At 38.2% G+C, this 17048-nt stretch overlaps 2 protein-coding genes across 2 annotated transcripts in view; one reads left to right on the top strand and one right to left on the bottom strand.

Annotated features, from left to right (window-relative positions):
- The window catches only part of LOC111581336 (transmembrane protein 150A-like), a 37914-nt gene extending 31492 nt beyond the window's left edge, over window positions 1-6422 (top strand). The window contains exons 7-8 of the mRNA XM_023289480.3: window positions 2733-2910; window positions 4364-6422. Of these exons, the coding sequence (XP_023145248.1) occupies window positions 2733-2910; window positions 4364-4611 (426 nt within the window). The 3' untranslated portion in view covers window positions 4612-6422. The remainder of the gene's footprint in view (window positions 1-2732; window positions 2911-4363) is intronic.
- Window positions 6423-6761: 339 nt separating this feature from the next.
- Window positions 6762-15785, bottom strand: LOC111581339 (S-adenosylmethionine synthase-like). Its single transcript, XM_023289483.3, has 9 exons — window positions 15575-15785; window positions 12769-12846; window positions 11645-11767; window positions 11427-11539; window positions 11163-11306; window positions 10321-10539; window positions 9751-9933; window positions 9238-9371; window positions 6762-9105 (listed from the first exon to the last, which is right to left on the bottom strand). Exons 1-9 carry the CDS (start codon window positions 15768-15770, stop codon window positions 9003-9005), a joined length of 1293 nt encoding a protein of 430 aa, XP_023145251.2. The 5' UTR covers window positions 15771-15785; the 3' UTR covers window positions 6762-9002.
- Window positions 15786-17048: the final 1263 nt, after the last annotated feature.

The following is a 17048-nucleotide window of genomic DNA, read 5'->3' as shown; positions in this document are numbered from 1 at the left end:
ATCTTTATAAATATTCATATTTTCTGATTTGAATTGAATTTCCAGGCAAAGGAAAGGTGGTCGAGCAGAAATAGTTTGATGATTTGAGACAGAATGATGCTATAAATCTCTGCAAAGCTGTGAGGAGCTGCAGATTGTTTAAAAAAACATAAATGAATTGCTTCAACTTCTAGCACAAAATTTAATTAAGTTTATCCAGATTAAAAAAAAATATACAGATTACAGATTTACCCTGCAAAACCCAAATTTGAGAAAAAAAAGCAAAAATAATATATATAAATTATAAATTATGTATATTTTTCATTTTTTCTATATTTGGGATTTACAGATTTTATATATATATTTGTGTGTGTGTATATATATATACACATATATACACATATGTATATATACATGCATATATATACGTATATATGTATATACGTATATATATGAAAAAATATATATGTGAGTGTATGTGTATAAAAATAATAAATTATATATATATATATACATATAATTTCAAAAGTACCATATATAATAAATATCTAAATAATATTTATTATTATTTTTATATATTATTTTTGAAATTATATATATTATACAATTTGTTATTTTTGTACATAAATATGTAATCTGTAAATCCCAAATTTCGATAATTTTATATATATATATATATATATATATATATATATATATATATATATATATATATATATATATATATATATATATAAAAATAAAATTATATAAAATATAATAAATAACAATAAAAAATAATAATAGTAAAAATAAAACTGATGTCTTTTTGCAGCAGTGGGTTTTCCAGAGTTTAGTCAGAGATCTGAATCCTTCTTCCTCCTCCAGTCGTGTGTTTTGAGATCCAGGAGTTAATATTCAGTCACGTGTTGAACTGAGGTCGACGTCTCACATTACAGCTGCTCTGTCTCCACATCTGGGCCCCTTCACATGCACTGTGGGCTCCGTGCACGGCTCGGTTTCAGCGTCTTTCATCCAGTAATTAGATGGGGCCCTGCTCTGGCTGCTGATTGGCTGCTGACCCTCCTCCTCTTTCCATCTCCGTCTTATATAACGAGGTGTTTGAGTAAACATGGCGGCCGCTCTTTGGGTGATGTTCTGGAGAAACGTGTGTCTCATCACACCACATCTGCTGCACGATAAACAACACAAACGCTGTTTACGTCCGGAGGCTCGATGCTGAAAACGAGGTTCAGGAATCAGGACTGATTCAGACAAAGATGAAGGTTCCTGTAAGACTTCATTCACTGGATCATTTTTTCCCTTGAAATTCCTGAATTGGTAAATTGATTATTTCCTTAGTTGTTTTCTTTGCCTGATGCAGGCCAATAATTTGATAATTCTGAGACAGATTAACATCCTTTATGTCTTCCAACATGGTAGTTTCAGAAATGAGAAGCTCCTCACTGCATCAGCTAGGGTTAAAGAAGTTGTTTCATCGCTGCAGTAATAATCCAGTGGAAGGCTCTGACCGATTTGCTTAGATAAATCCAAGTGGTGCCCCCTTTTTTTGGCCAGCCAGTGTATAATATCAGTAAAATCAACTGCATGGCCTCGTCTGCGCTTGTGAAAAATAAATGACACGTCAAACTTGACCTTTTTGTCCCAACATCAGCTCCGTTATTGAACCATTGAATCATTGTTGTTGTTAATTTATGCTCTGAATCCGATGCAACGGAACAAAGAGCTTCCACCTGCTTTATGTAGAATAATCACACATTTATCTCAGACTGAAGGAGCGTCTGCTGCTTTCTGCTGCTCTGCCCTGTCATTAAACAGCTCCAAACAGCTGTGCTCCGCTCCCATCATGCACCTCTCAGGATGCGTCATCATCACGCTGGCTGCTGTATTATTTTAAATATCATAAATACAGGGATGAACTTCCTGTGGAGATGCTGAAGCTGAATAACAGGTGATTGTAAGAGCTGTTAGTTCACTCTGACTCTGGTTTGGACTGAAAATCGGTTTCATTCGGGTTTTCTGGTGCAGATTGTTCTGTTCTTTTTGTCCTGTAATATTCTAACAGTGAGCAGTGTGAGGTCAGGATGATCTCTGAGTGTGAGTTTGTGTTTCTGTCAACTAAAGATTCTGTAACTGTAAAAAACGTGTCAAAACATCACGTCCACATTAAAAATCTGTATTTTTACAGGTGGTGATTTATTCTTTTACAGTGTTTGACTCGTTTTACTGAATGTAAATCAGCAATAAACTGCATTATTTTAAAGATATTGGCCATTATTTGAAAGAAAATTATATGTGTCAAGGACTGAAAAATGCTAAATAACTTGGTGGTATTATAATAGTTATAATGAAAATTACTGATATTTTAAGGATTTTATATATTTTGTTAAATTACAGATAATATCTAGGAAAATCACAGAAAAAATCTTTTAATTTGCATGTTAATTTAAAAAAAAGTCAAAACTGTACAGAATGTTTACAGAAAAAATCTAATTGTGATTTATTCTTTTTTCTTTTCCGATATGTGACCATGAAATTACGCACTGTTGCTTTATTTAAATCAGCTGTAAATGCAGTTATTTTATTGATATTTACTGATTTTTTTCACCTTTTTCCCCACATTTTTTTCTGATTTTGGATTTTTTTTTTAAAATAGTGTACTGTATATTACCAGTTTATCTTTTCAGCACCACGTCTGACATCTCCTGCCTGATCCACTGAGTGTTTTCTCTGTTTTTCTGTCTGTATTTCAGGTGGATTTTGCCAAAGTCCTGCACTACGTTGGAGCTGGAGTGGCCTTCCCGTCCAGCATGCTGTTCGTTTGCCTCCAGTCGGCTCTGACCTACAGACTGGCTAAAACCCAGGACGAGTACCGGATGGGTCACCTCCGGGTGGGGATGGCTCTGCTGGCTCTGGTCGCCCTGGTGCTCAGTATCCTTCAACCTTATCTGTGTTTCTACTCACACTTATCATTGTTTTTTGGATCTTTTAGGCCTTTGATTCCCAGTAGCAGTAGAAAGAGAGAGAGGTAATGTGGGAAAACACAATAAGACTTGATGCAATGGTCTCTAACCGGGGACTGGACAGGGAACCAGCTGTTCTAACTATTCAGCTATTACTCTGGTGTGATATTTTTAGTAAAATTTGACAATTTCCTGAAGTGTTTAAGGTATTTTTGAAGCCAACAACTTATTACAACCTGTTGTTTTTATTGTTGTGTGACCTCTAGTGGTCGTGTGATTCGGCTTCAGTTGTTTAGTGGCCCTCTAGTGGCTGTAGAAATGGTGGCAGGAGCAAGATATTATTCATGCACTAGTTCAATAGTTGATTAATCCATTTATGTAGCATTTTTATAAAATTAAAAAAGGGTCAAAATGATCTGATTCCAGCTTTTAAGTGTGAATATTTTCTGGTTTATTTGCTTCTTTCTGACAGTGAACTGAAAGTCTTTGGGTTGTAAACAATCCAAGACATTTTCGGACTTTATGACATAGATATTTTTCACCATTTTCTGGCATTTTATAGACCAAATAATTGAGATTTAAAAAATAGTTACGATACTTGGGATTTAATTATCTGTAACATGCTGAATTTATTTTATCTGGAGAAAAAAATTTTGTAAAGTTGTGATTTCTGTAGCTGCTACTTGTTTGTTTTTCAGATATAAATCATTGTTTTCGTTAGATGTGACAAGGGGACATTTATTGGGATTCTTGAGTCTGTGTCTAGTGACATACGGAAAATCTTGTTATAGTTGCGATACAGATCAGAAAAAGGATGGATGGATGGATGGATGGATGGATGGATGGATGATGAATGGTTGGATGATAGATGATGTATGGATGGATGGGTGGATGGATGATGGGTGGATGGATGAATGATGGATGGGTGGATGGATGATGGGTGGATGGATGAATGATGGATGGATGGATGGATGGATGGATGATAGATGATGGATGGATGCATGGATGGATGGATGGATGATAGATAGATAGATAGATAGATAGATCTAAGTCTTAATTTAACTGATATCTCTTTGTTGTTTATTAGATATTAACATGTAAAAGTAATAAAACTGTGTGCCTAATATTAATATATTAGAGGGATTCATGAGTCTTGTCTTGAGAAGTCCTGTTAAAGTTGCGATATAAATCATCAAAAGGAAGGTTTGAATATTTTTGTTGGCTGCCCACATACCGCTATTAACCCGCCGCTGTGATAAACCTTCTTTAAAGTTTGTCTTAACTACAAAAACGCTACTAGATATCACTCCCATACAGGCCACAGATGTAGAATTGTTTCAGGGGTTATGTAACGGTGTGTTTGCTGACCCTCCGTCGTTCCTGCTGTGCGGCCATTGTTCTCCTTAACCTCTGATCCCCAGGTGGAGTTTTCTTCTGCCAGGAGAGCTTCGCCCTGCAGCACACCTCCGCCATCTTCGAGTGGGTCTACTGCATGCTCATCATGTTCTTCTACGGGACGTTCGCCTTCGAGTTCGGGGAGATGTCGGGGGACACGCTGATGGTTCTGTCCAGAGGAGGCGGCCTGCAGAGCTTCTCCACCTCCAACCACAAAGCAGACGTAGGCGGAGGTCCAGGCCACCACCAGCCGGACGGTCTGTCGATTCTCTAACTGAGCTGGAGGTCAGTCAGAAGACCCTAGAGTGGATTCTGGAGCCTGGAAGCTGCATCCTGCCATGCTCACTATTGCACAAAGACTGACAGACTTCTATCCTGCTTTGTAAAAGTAGAAGCTGCAGAACATTGCACAGCATCATCTGCCCTCAAGTGCCTTTCTGAACACGTTTGTTTTAGTTCTGCTAACAATCGCTCTCTGAACTCTTGGCTGGAGTCGCCTTTTTGTCCTGAAAGTGCCTCAGATGTGCGGCGGCGTCAGCGCTGGAGTTTCCTCCCATGTTTAGACGCTCAGACGTCGAACCCCATGATGCTTTTACTCAGGAAGTTTTGTTACATCATCAGCTTTCGCTCTTCACCTTGACGACAAGATCAAGCTTTCCAAAAACTTCTGACAATAGATGGACGTTACTGTGTGCCAAAAATAATCTGTTTCACTTCAAGTGCCTGAATTGTTTGTGAAAGTGTGCGTTTGTGGTCAAAAATTTTGGCAGCAGTGTAAATGTTTTTCTAAGTTTATCCCATCGTTGAAGTCACGATACCTGCTGCATCTCTGTATGGCAATATTTCCTACATAGCTGGACTTTACAACACCTAGAAATACTGTTCTCTTCCCTTGGAAATTTTCTACTTTGATTGCTTTTCAACATTGAATCATAATAGGTTTAATGTGGCTTTCTGACAACAATTTACAAAACAGACTTTCAGGTCAAAATGAAACAGATTTTTACAAAATATTGTCAATTAATTATAAAATGTAAAACAAGTGATTCCATAAGCATTCACTTATGGAATGTGCTTTAGACCTTCACAGGTCTGCTGCTGAGAAGCTTCCCTACATCATGATGCTGCCACCACCATGCTTCACGTCATGATGCTGCCACCACCATGCTTCACGTCATGATACTGCCACCACCATGCTTCACATCATGATGCTGCCACCACCATGCTTCACGTCATGATGCTACCACCACCATGCTTCACGTCATGATGCTGCCACCACCATGCTTCACGTCATGATGCTGCCACCACCATGCTTCACGTCATGATGTTGCCACCACCATGCTTCACGTCATGATTCTTCCTCCATGCTTGACATCATGATGCTGCCACCACCATGCTTCACAGTCATCTAGTCTGATTGGACCAAAAGCTCACTTTTGGTCTCATCATACCAAAGAACCTTCTTCTATTGGACTTCAGCATCTCCTACTGGCCTTCTGGTGAATTCAACTCCAGACTTAAAATGAGCCTTTTTCAGTGACGTCTCTCTCTTATTCTCTTATGATGTCACGCTCCTATAAAACTTTGACTGGTGATGAAAAGGCAACAGTTGTTGGATGCAGAGTTCCTCTCATCTCAGTTGCTGAAGCTTGTAACTCCTTCAGAGGAGTCATAGGAGTCTCGGTGGCCTCGATCACCAGCCTCTTTGTATAAATCTGTTTCTACTTGGACATGAAGGACTCTGTTTTTGTAAATTCTTTTTTCTTTTAAGTAAAATTATATTGACTGTGTTGAAAAGCATAAAAGGGGAAGACTTCCCAGGGGAATCAATACTTTTTAAAGATGCTGTATTTCCCGGATGAGCTCTGTTCTGTTGTATAACTTGTTTTGTCCTTTATCAGCTGTTTGCCAAAAAAAAGTTGTATCATTTCTTTCAGTGAAAATGACTTTATATAGCATTAATGGGACCAAACTATAAAGGAGCTTCTTATTATAATGCTGTGTTTGATCATAAACAGAAATGCTTTTCTAAGAAACGAAATTCTGTAACATATACAGACAAAAAATAAATAGAAAAAAACTTGATTTCACTATTTCATGTAATTCAATCAGATATGTATCGCTGATGAAATGACGGACTGTTTCCAGGGACGGGGTGATGCTTCACTTTTAGATAAGAAATGTGCAGTTTCACAGGGTTCTATTCAGGAAAAAGCCCTATTCTTTGGATCACATGCCATTAATATGTTCAGATCCTTCTTAAAGGGCACAAGTTTAAAACCCCCAAAAAAGACACAACTTTAATCTAAAGTATGGACAGTGATGCAGGTTACAGAAGCATGTAATGTCTGCTGCTGTCTATCATACATCAAACACTGAACTGAATCCTAACAGCAATAAAACAATAACAACATTCCAGGCATCTTTAGGACATTTATATCTCATTTTAATTTGGCTTTCTTTGTCTGCAGATAAAATTCAAATTGTTATCACAGCAAATCATCTAAAAACCATGACAGCAATTTATGGACTGTGGGGGAAGATACAGAGAGAAGGTTCTTACTGAAAAACAAAACAGTAAAAAAAGTGTTTTTAATTCGCTAAATAAAGCCTGCAGACAGCTCTCCAAACTATATAGAAATGTACAGTATAAAATGATGTATGGGGTTTCTCTGATTTACACAAACTTCTGAAACGTCTTTGGTACATATTTATCACCTTTTGAGATCATATCTTCTGTTTGCTTTGCGGTTAGTTTGAAGCTTTTATTTTTACTGCTGGTCTTAACCCTCCTGTTGTCTTCATTTACAGGCACCAAAATATATTGTTTCCTTGTCTGAAAAAAATCCCAAAAATCTGAAGAAAATTTCCCCAAATTTCTAAAAATTTGCAAAACCTTCAGGAAGAAAATTCCAATAATTCCTTAAAAGTTTCCTTAAAAGTGTTATTTTAAAAATTTCCCCAAATTTGGCAAGAAAATTTTTGTAAATATTTTGAAAAAATTAGTAAAAATCTTCAAAAAAAATACTAAAAATATCTAAAGTGATTGCATATATACATCAGTAAATCTTCTGATATTTTCTTTAAGAACATTCAGAAAAAAATCAACCAAAATCCAGCGAATTTCATTGGATTTTGGTTGATTTTTATGTGAATGTCCTTAAACATTTTTAACATTTCTTCTTTTCTACTAAAAAATGTTCAGAGATTTCCCAAAAATGTTGAAAATGTGGACATCAGAAGTTTCACTGTGAAAATATATATATTTTTTCCACATTTTCAAACTTTAAACCGGGTCAATTTTGACCTGCAGGACGACATGAGGGTTAAAGAGATTCAGACTTTTCTAAACACTCATCTCGAACATGGAGATTTGATTTCTTGTTAAAAAACAACACAGTGGAACCATAAAAGCTACATAAACTACTGTAAGTACCATGAACACCTACAGAAACTCTGCAGTCAGCTCTCCAATGGATAAAATGTCGTGATGCCTGCAGGAAAAGATGCACACATTTTCTTTGATTTATGAGCCTCGAAACTTCTTTGTCTCATATTTATCACCATATGAGAGCACATCTTATGAAATCCAGACTAAAAAAACCTCTGTCAGCTATTGTAAATAACTTTAGCATCATTAATTATCCAGCGGAACAATAACACCAGCAGGAACTCTTTGAGGTCTACAAAAATAAAGAAATCTACACTATAAATGTTACGATGCATAGAGAAAAAGACTTTTGAGCCTCTAACTTTTGAGGGTTTTTAGCTCGTCTTTATCACCTTTTGAAGTCACGCCTTATGTTTGCTTTGCGGGTTAAATGCCGATAGGTCTTGAGGAAATTAATACTCTTCTAAAACAGTTTTATTTGGATGCTTCATGTTCAAAGCAAACATACAGCTTTGATTTTATGCTGCAAAACAAAACCTCAGGACCACGAAACACCATAAAAACTACTGTTAATAATCACAACAGCTGCAGGTCACCCAGCGCTACAGAAATTCTGCTGGTACTGAGCAGAATTTGAATGAAAACAAAGATCATTCTCTACATTTTATAAACATATGCACAGATATAATCTTTTAAAATTTGGTCATTCACTTATTTTTGAAGCTGCACAGTGGTGTAGTGGTTAGCACTTTCGCCTTGCAGCTAGAAGATCCCTGGTTCGCGTCCCGGCTTTCCCGGGATCTTTCTGCATGGAGTTTGCATGTTCTCCCTGTGCATGCGTGGGTTTTCTCCGGGTACTCCGGCTTCCTCCCACAGTCCAAAAATATGCTGAGGTTAATTGATCATTCTAAATTGCCCGTAGGTGTGAATGTGAGAGTGCTTGTTTGTCTCTGTATGTAGCCCTGTGACAGACTGGTGACCTGTCTAGGGTGTCCCCTGCCTTCACCTGAGTCAGCTGGGATAGACTCCAGCCCCCCCATGACCCTAGTGAGGATTAAGCGGTGTATAGATAATGGATGGATGGATGGACTTATTTTTGAACAGAAAAGCAAGAAAACCGTGAAACAAATCATCTGCAGGTGACAATATGTCCCAGATGGAACACCTCTCACCCAAATCTACCTCAGATCAGTGAAATAGCATCATCTACACCCTCTTTGTTTCCTGAACCTTTCTCTTACTGGGTTACAGCTTCTACATCTATAAATCTCACACTAGAAGTTGAGGTTCTTTGGGATCTCCCAGGGAAACTCCTTCCTCCCAAAGTGTCCATAACAGGCTGTTTTCTGATAGATCGGCCTCTTCAGGTCCAGGTCTCTGCAGCACAGATTAAGATAAATTCAGAACAATCTACCATTTCCAAGCTAACGTATAATTTTGCTGTATATCTGACCATAATAATAATGCAGGAGAAGAAGAACAAAGGAGCATCATCAGCGTAATCCTGACCTGACAATGACTCCGGGTCTGAGGTCGAAGTTTTTATTAACAATCTGCAGCAGCTCTTTCTCGGTTCTCTGAGAGGAGCCGAAGGTGAACAGGGAGATGGAGAGAGGATGAGCGACTCCGATGGCATACGACACCTAAAAATATAGACGAAAGACACACGGGAGAATACTGATGATGTCTGGGTGATATCTGCAATCTGCATTTCAGGCCTCAGTCAGGATTCGCTAGTGAAAAATATTACGTAAACACCCACACTGTGTCTGTGATTGTTCCAAAGCCATGTGCAATAATTAAAGTGCTGCTATTTCAGCCTTATTGGAAGGTTTTTCTACTAGTTTTCATTACTGAGGTCCTGAACTGATGCTGCGTTATAACAGGCTCATCTCATTTCTCTTTATTGGACCTCCTTCTTTCCTCCTAGCACCATCTTTAAAAGACCTTTAAAGATGGTGCAGGAGGTGTTGGGATGGGAATGGCAGGACTTTTGAAGCATTTACTGTCAAATGTTCTCACCTGCACCAGAATCCTCCTGCACAGTTTGGCCTTCACCAGAGACTTTGCCACCCAGCGGGCAGCGTAGGCGGCTGATCGGTCCACTTTGGTGTAATCCTTTCCAGAGAAAGCTCCGCCGCCGTGAGCTCCCCAACCTCCATACGTGTCCACGATGATCTTCCTCCCTGTGACTCCTGCATCACCCTAACAGAGAAACATTCACATTATATTATTATTTTACATGTGCTCTTGTGTCCTTGAAATTAGATGACATTAATAAAGATTATGTGCAGCTGCTATTTGCAGCTTTGTACAGTTCCGTATATAATAAGAACAATAATAATAATTTTATTTGTATAGCACCTTTCAGAAGAACATTCACAAAGTGCTTTGACAGATAGAACATAGTGATAAAAGAGAAATAAAAGAGAACTTTACTGGAAGGCGAGTCTATAAAAGTGGGTCTTAAGAAGTGATTTAAAAGAATCATATGACAATTTACAAAGAACATTTAAATAGCAAATAAGAAAAGAAAGTAGTATTAAGCTGCTATAAGTGTTCCTGAAGTTTCAGCCTCTGTAAAACGTTCACCTGAGGTCCTCCGATCACGAAGCGTCCGCTGGGTTGCAGGTGATAGACGGTGTTCTCGTCCAGGTACCTTGAAGGCACCACGGCCTTGATGACCTTCTCCTTCAGGACTCTCCTCTGCTCCTCCAGACTCACACAGTCGTCGTGCTGCACTGAGATCACCACAGTGTGGACTCTTTTAGGGATCACGGCGCCGTTTTCCTGGATGTAATGAACTGTTACCTGCATGAGTGTGGAAAGAATTTTCACATTTAGTCCAGATTTTACAGCATATACAAGCTGTAGTAGCTAAACCCTGGCTCATCCCTCCACTTCTTGCCAGATTGTTCTTCTTGGTTCTGTGGTATCGTTGGTGGTCAACGTTGGTGGTTTTCATCTCCTTACCAACTCGCTCACACAGCCAAGCTGGAGGCTGAACTCTGTGTGTCAGACATCATGTACAACCTCCTCCAAACATCATGTTGGCCAAGATATTCCAAACCCAACTCCGAGACATGGCGAACACCAATTCAAAATCAGTCCAAAACAGTCAGAAACCTGGTCCAGAACCAGAGATCTGATCTTACCATCATAGAGTCAGTTTGTATTCACACAGAGAGACAAACTGGATCCACAAAAAAAGTGTGCCGAGTTTTCCAAAATGCTCAAAAACCACCTCAGGAACAGCAGAACAACAGTCCGAAACTAGTTTTTGCGACGTCATAATTGAGTTCAGAATAAGACCAAGACCTCCACAAAAATCAGTTCAAAACCAAGTTGAAAACATTGTCCTAAACCAGAATCACACAGACTGAATCCACAAGTTCTCCAAGATGTTGAGGAACCTTCCTGCCAGTTGATCTTACCTGAGTCTTGGAGTCTGGTCGGAACCAGGGAACCGTCCCGTTTCGTCTCAGTTCGGCCATCTTAGCGTTGAGTTTGTGGGCGAGGACTATGGTGAGGGGCATACACTCCTCAGTCTCATCTGTGGCGTATCCAAACATCAGACCCTGAAACACAACATGAGTACAGCTGAGGCCTTCTCAGAAAGTTTATTCTCTGGTTTCGGTCTCTTTTAAGGAAGTTCCTCAGGAATTCCTCCAGGATTTAGATGTATGAGCTGTACTGACCTGGTCTCCAGCTCCAATGTCGCTCTCTGGTCGGTCCACATGAACTCCCTGAGCGATGTCTGGAGACTGCTGCTCCAGAGCCACCAAGATGTTGCAGGTCTTAAAGTCAAAACCTGGACAAAGAAAGCACACTGTTATGTGAATATACTAGATTTAAGCTGCAGATTCCCTCTGACAGCAACACAACCCTGCAGATGTTCACTTCAGCTTCTTCTCACCTTTCTCCGAGTCATCGTAGCCGATGTGTTGGATGATGTCTCTCACCACCTTCTGATAATCCACAGTGGCTCGAGATGTGATTTCTCCACAGAGCAGCACCATCCCAGTCTTACACACCGTCTCTGGAATGGATTTAAAATTACTACAAAGTCAGACTGAAGTTATTACGGCTTTTGTAATTGTACTTTTCTGTTAAATCAGTTGAATTTGACATTTCATTCCTTGTTTTTCATGCAGCAGATCCTTAGATATCAACTTTTTTATTCCAGGAACCTGCTGCCTACATTACCCACAGTGCAACTCAACCAGGAAACATTACGTGGAGATTCAGGTGTGTTATGTTTGCAGCATGGAGCTTCTGCACTGCAGTAGAGGTAAGCATGAGTCAAAAAAACTTCAAAGTTTGAAGTGACACATTAAGGAAGGGGTCTGGCATCTTATTTCCTGGATTCTGCTGAATTTTTATGCAATATTTGTGTCGTTTCTGCATCAAATTATGGTGGAATTGTCATTATTTACAAAAAAGACAACAGAAAATTCAGGTACCAGGTGACAATTGAAGACGTGGCTCTAAATTGGTTTTTCTACAGTAGATTTAGTGGTTGTATGAGCTCATAATTAACATTTTGAGAGTTAAAAAACACCCAGTAATGAAGGGAAAAAAAAGACCTGCCCCTATCTGAGGTACAGTTGCCTCTGTGGGTAATGTATAAAGATTATTTTATGTTCTTATTTGGGGTAACAAATCTATGAAATCTGTAGTGACAAGCTTACATTTACAGATGTTTTGTCCATCTTGTAGTCATCTGTTAAGAAAATGTATTTGCAATCTTTTCTATAAACACTAAAGGCTTCATATAACATTGTTCTCATGTGCAGTAGAACTCCAAAACACCTGGAATATGTCTGAAATAGATATAATTCTCCTTTAAGGACAACAAATAATTACACTACCAGGGAATACTGTGTGCATGAACTGAATTAATAAATGAATGGTGCACTCATCTTGGATTTTTCTTTCTTATCAAATGAAGTTTGCTCATAATTCAGTGAAAATGAGAGAAAACGCTTCAGTTTTCTTGTGTTTTGCTTCCCTCTGCTGGATGGAAGCTAATGAACTCACCACAGGCCACTTTAGCATCAGGGTCTTGTCTCAGGTGAGCGTCTAGAACAGCATCACTAATCTGGTCACAGATTTTATCTGGAAGGAAAGAAATTACTTTAAATACATCAGTGTCTGTAGGATTGTTTCTTCTGCAGATTGATGTCAGATTCCTTGTTTAGACAGAGACTGTAAATATCACATTTAGCGGCTCCTTCAGAGAACTTCGACCTATCAGGAGTTACTGGACTTAACAGCTTCAGTTTGGTGATTATATTTCTCTTTTTAAAATTTTTCTTCTTTAATTATTTGGACAGGACAGTGCATTTTAATGAACGTACAGTCTCTTAAGTTTACACAAGGTTGCAGTAAATAAGTCGGACTAATTTCCATCCATTGTCCCACACATAAAATAAAAACATGCAGGGTTACAGACATATAAAAACAATATAGCAAAAAAAAAAAAAGACAATGATGATAAATAAATTCTGGCTTGATTAAACCTACTGTAAAGAGCCATGATTTTTAGTAAAGTGCTTTCTAATCAAACCTGTCATAAAGTGTTTATGGTTAGTTTCAGACAAGAATATTGTCATTTTTACTCCATAACTTCAAAAATATAGTTACACCACCATTCAAAAGTTTGGGGTCACTTAGAAATGCCCTTATTTTGAAAGAAAAGCAGTTTTTTTTTAAATGAAGATAACACTAAATGAATCATAAATCCAGTGTAGACATTGTTAATGTGGTAAATGACTATTCTAGCTGGAAACAGCTGATTTTTAATGGAATATCTCCATAGAGGTACAGAGGAACATTTCCAGCAACCATCACTCCTGTGTTCTAATGCTACATTGTGTTAGCTAATGGTGTTGAAAGGCTCATTGATGATTAGAAAACCCTTGTGCAGTTATGTTAGCACATGGATAAAAGTGGGAGTTTTCATGGAAAACAGGAAACTGTCTGGGTGACACCAAACTTTTGAACAGTACTATATGTCAACTTTAACTCATTTTGAGTAACTTTAATTAATATAGAGCAACTTTATGTAATATGGAGCATTGTACAATTTTGTACAATAAATAATATTTTAGGGTTTTACTGTTAATGTTTTAACTTCATGGCATCTCATGAGAAAGGTTTGAAACTGCTTATGTCAGCTTGATTAAGATGAATTTTTATTTCTTATGCAGATTCTCTGTTCTTCAAAATCACTCCAATTATTCCAGAATGACTGAGGCTTATTCCATTTCAAGCACTCAGGGTCTTTCGGCTCGATGATTTCTAATTTGCTCGAAACTTTTCAAATACTTTCTGAGATCTTTTTTTTTTTTGGAATTGTCCCTCGAGCCACTTTCAACACATTTTTTACACAAATTTTTTGAAATTTGAGTTGTCAGAGGAATGAGCTTTTCTTCTGTAAACAAAAGCATTTTTTATAATGATTGTATAAACACAAAAGTCCATGTTGATTATTCATAAAAAATGAAGTTGTTCCAACTAGTTTTTCCATGTTATTTATAAGGAAATTTGGAGTGTTACATACTTAAAAAAGAAAAGCACTCGGAGAGCGCAGTACTCCTCCAAGGCTGCTCAGTTGTTTTCTGACAGCTGAAATCTTTTAAAAAATCCATGACAGAAATCACGGCACCATAGAATGTGTCCATCTAATATAGATGTACCCACAAACAAAATGACCTTGTGCTGAGCACAGGTGTGTGTTCTTCATGTGTACGTTATGTACGGATACTGAATCACGTGACCTAAATATGTAGCAGGCGGCAGGAATTGATGGGATTCAGAAACACCCCTAAAATTTAATCAGTTGTTCCTTAGATCATTTCTAACAGATAAGTCCTGATAAGTCCTCAGTGGTGGATTTGTAGTAGGATCACAATCATGTGATCATGTAGTGTTCACTTGTTGTCATGGTTACAGTGACGCCGTGCCGATATCTGGCAACGATACAGAATTTTTTAATAAATCCGTGGATCCAGACTATAAGCTGCATCACTGCCAAAATCTAATCACTTGGTCCTTGTGTCATTTCTGACCTTCCCTGAAAGTTTCATCCGAATCTGTTAGTCTGGCTTAGATTAATGTTGCTGACAGACAGACAGACAGACAGACAGACAGACAAACCAACGGGAATCGTCACATAATATGTTAATACCATTACCAAGGAGGCGGAGCCTTGGCAGAGGAATAACATATTGGAGAGAGGACTTGATGTCCTGACCTCTAGGTTAAGAAAAACGTAGTTGTCAAGCCAATTCCATTACGTTACATCAACTTGAATTTAGTTTTAAATCAACTAATGCACACATTTGACTTTGCTTGGTACATAGTATTAAGTCAGTACATTTAGCAAAGTTATTATGTCAACACAAGCCATCACAATACTGTTTACAACTTAAAAAAGTTGATCTAAATCTGAGCTACTTGTACTTTATTTAACACAAGTATTTGCACTAACACAGATATTAAAGTGACTCCAACAAGGGAAAAAAATGATTATTTAAACCAAAAAACACATAAAAAGAAAGAAAATGTGACTGAGTGTGGGAAAAAAAGTTATATATCGATCATAACCTCCTGTATTTATTAAAATTATTTTCTCTAAATCAAAGTAATTTCTTCAAGGTAACTTAAACTGATTTACAGTTACAACAGTACAGTTTCTCTTTTGAAATGAAAACTGCTCAGTCCCATGTGGATCTACTTTCTGCGGTTCAGTGCCTTCATGCAGAGATCAGGATCCTCACATTCCTCAAAGCCACCGATGATCCGTGGAACATGAACACATGATAATAACTCCTCCACTCACCAGGATGTCCTTCTCCCACAGACTCTGAGGTGAACATGAAGGATCCGCCATGCTGGACCTGGTTGTAGTTTCCGTCCAGACTCCCGTTCATTGCGACTGTGCTGCTGCAGAGTTCCTCCTGTGTGGCTCTCAGATCAGTGCAGCTGGATGAATGTGGAGGAACAACATGGACCTCCACATGGGGGGAGGGCACCATGTGAACCGCCGGGTCAGACCATTCAGAGGGAGGACGGGGAGGGTGGTGCTGATGGGTTGTTTTTATGTTCTCTTTGTGTTTTTATGGTTGTTTTGCATCTTTCGTGGTCATTTTGTGTCTTTTTGTGGTCATTTTCCATGTACTGTGCGAGATGTGACTTGTTTGATCTGCTTCTGCTTTTTTTTGAGTCATTTTGCAGTAGTTTTGTTTAGTTTTGGTGGGTTTTTGCATCAGTTGCTCAGTTTTTGCTTGGTTTGAAGTCATTTTAGTTACTTTTTAACACTTCTTTGCAGTAGTTTTGTGCTTTGGTGGTTTTTGCATCTCTGTTTTGTAATCAGATCACTACTGTGCATCATATTTGGAGCTATTTCATGCTTCTCAGTCATTTTGTGTATTAATTTGGCATTTATGGCCCTTTCTCATCCCTTTTTGACTATTTGAGATCATGTTGCAGGCAAGAATTTGCATTTAGTTTGTGTCTTGTGCTCGGTTTTCATCTATTTTTCTTCTTTTAAGTCATTTTAGTTTAATTTTTCCACTTCTTTGCAGGTTTTTGCGTATATTTTGTGCCCCTTTTTTGTCTTGCTATTAGTTTGTGTCTCTTATACCATGTTTTAAATCATTTTGCAACCTTTTTGCATCTAATTTCTGTCTTTTTTTTTTTTTTTTTTTTTTTAAATCTCTTTGCTGTTGTTTTGATTCTTGGGCTCTTTTTGCACCTTTTATCATTGGTCTGTAACTCTTTGCAGTCATGATTTTTTTCAAACTCCTCCTTGTCAGAATCTGGACTCATCAAACTGGAATCCATGTAATAAATCAGAGCATGCTTCGGTTTCATCACTTTGAAGCTCCTCGGCCGACTCATTCATGCCTGAGCTTTGTTTCTTTGTACCTGGGGGCCCCTGAGCGGAGCTGCTGCCAACACGACATTCCCAGAGAGCAGGAATAATGTGGAGGAGAGGCTGAAGAAAGAATAAAATCATGGATGAATTGTTAGATTACAGGCCTCTGGGAACAGACCTGCAAAAACTCCCAGTAAATATAGCATCAGAGGAAGAACTGTGGAGTGAAAGAGACGTAAAATAAGCAAAGCACGAGTGGTTTGTGTTGCTTTGCAGTTGTTTTTCATGTATTTGTGTTTATTTTGCATCTCTTTTCCCATGCGTTTGTGCCTTTTCCTGCCATTTTGCATCTATTTGTGCCCATTTCACATGCATTCATGCTTGTTGAATCTCTTTTTTTGTTAGTTTGTATCACTTTTGTGTTGCTTTTTGTCTC

This window comes from Amphiprion ocellaris, chromosome 18 (assembly GCF_022539595.1).
Source record: "Amphiprion ocellaris isolate individual 3 ecotype Okinawa chromosome 18, ASM2253959v1, whole genome shotgun sequence".
Taxonomy (NCBI): domain Eukaryota; kingdom Metazoa; phylum Chordata; class Actinopteri; family Pomacentridae; genus Amphiprion; species Amphiprion ocellaris.
This window is presented reverse-complemented; position numbering and strand designations above follow the sequence as displayed.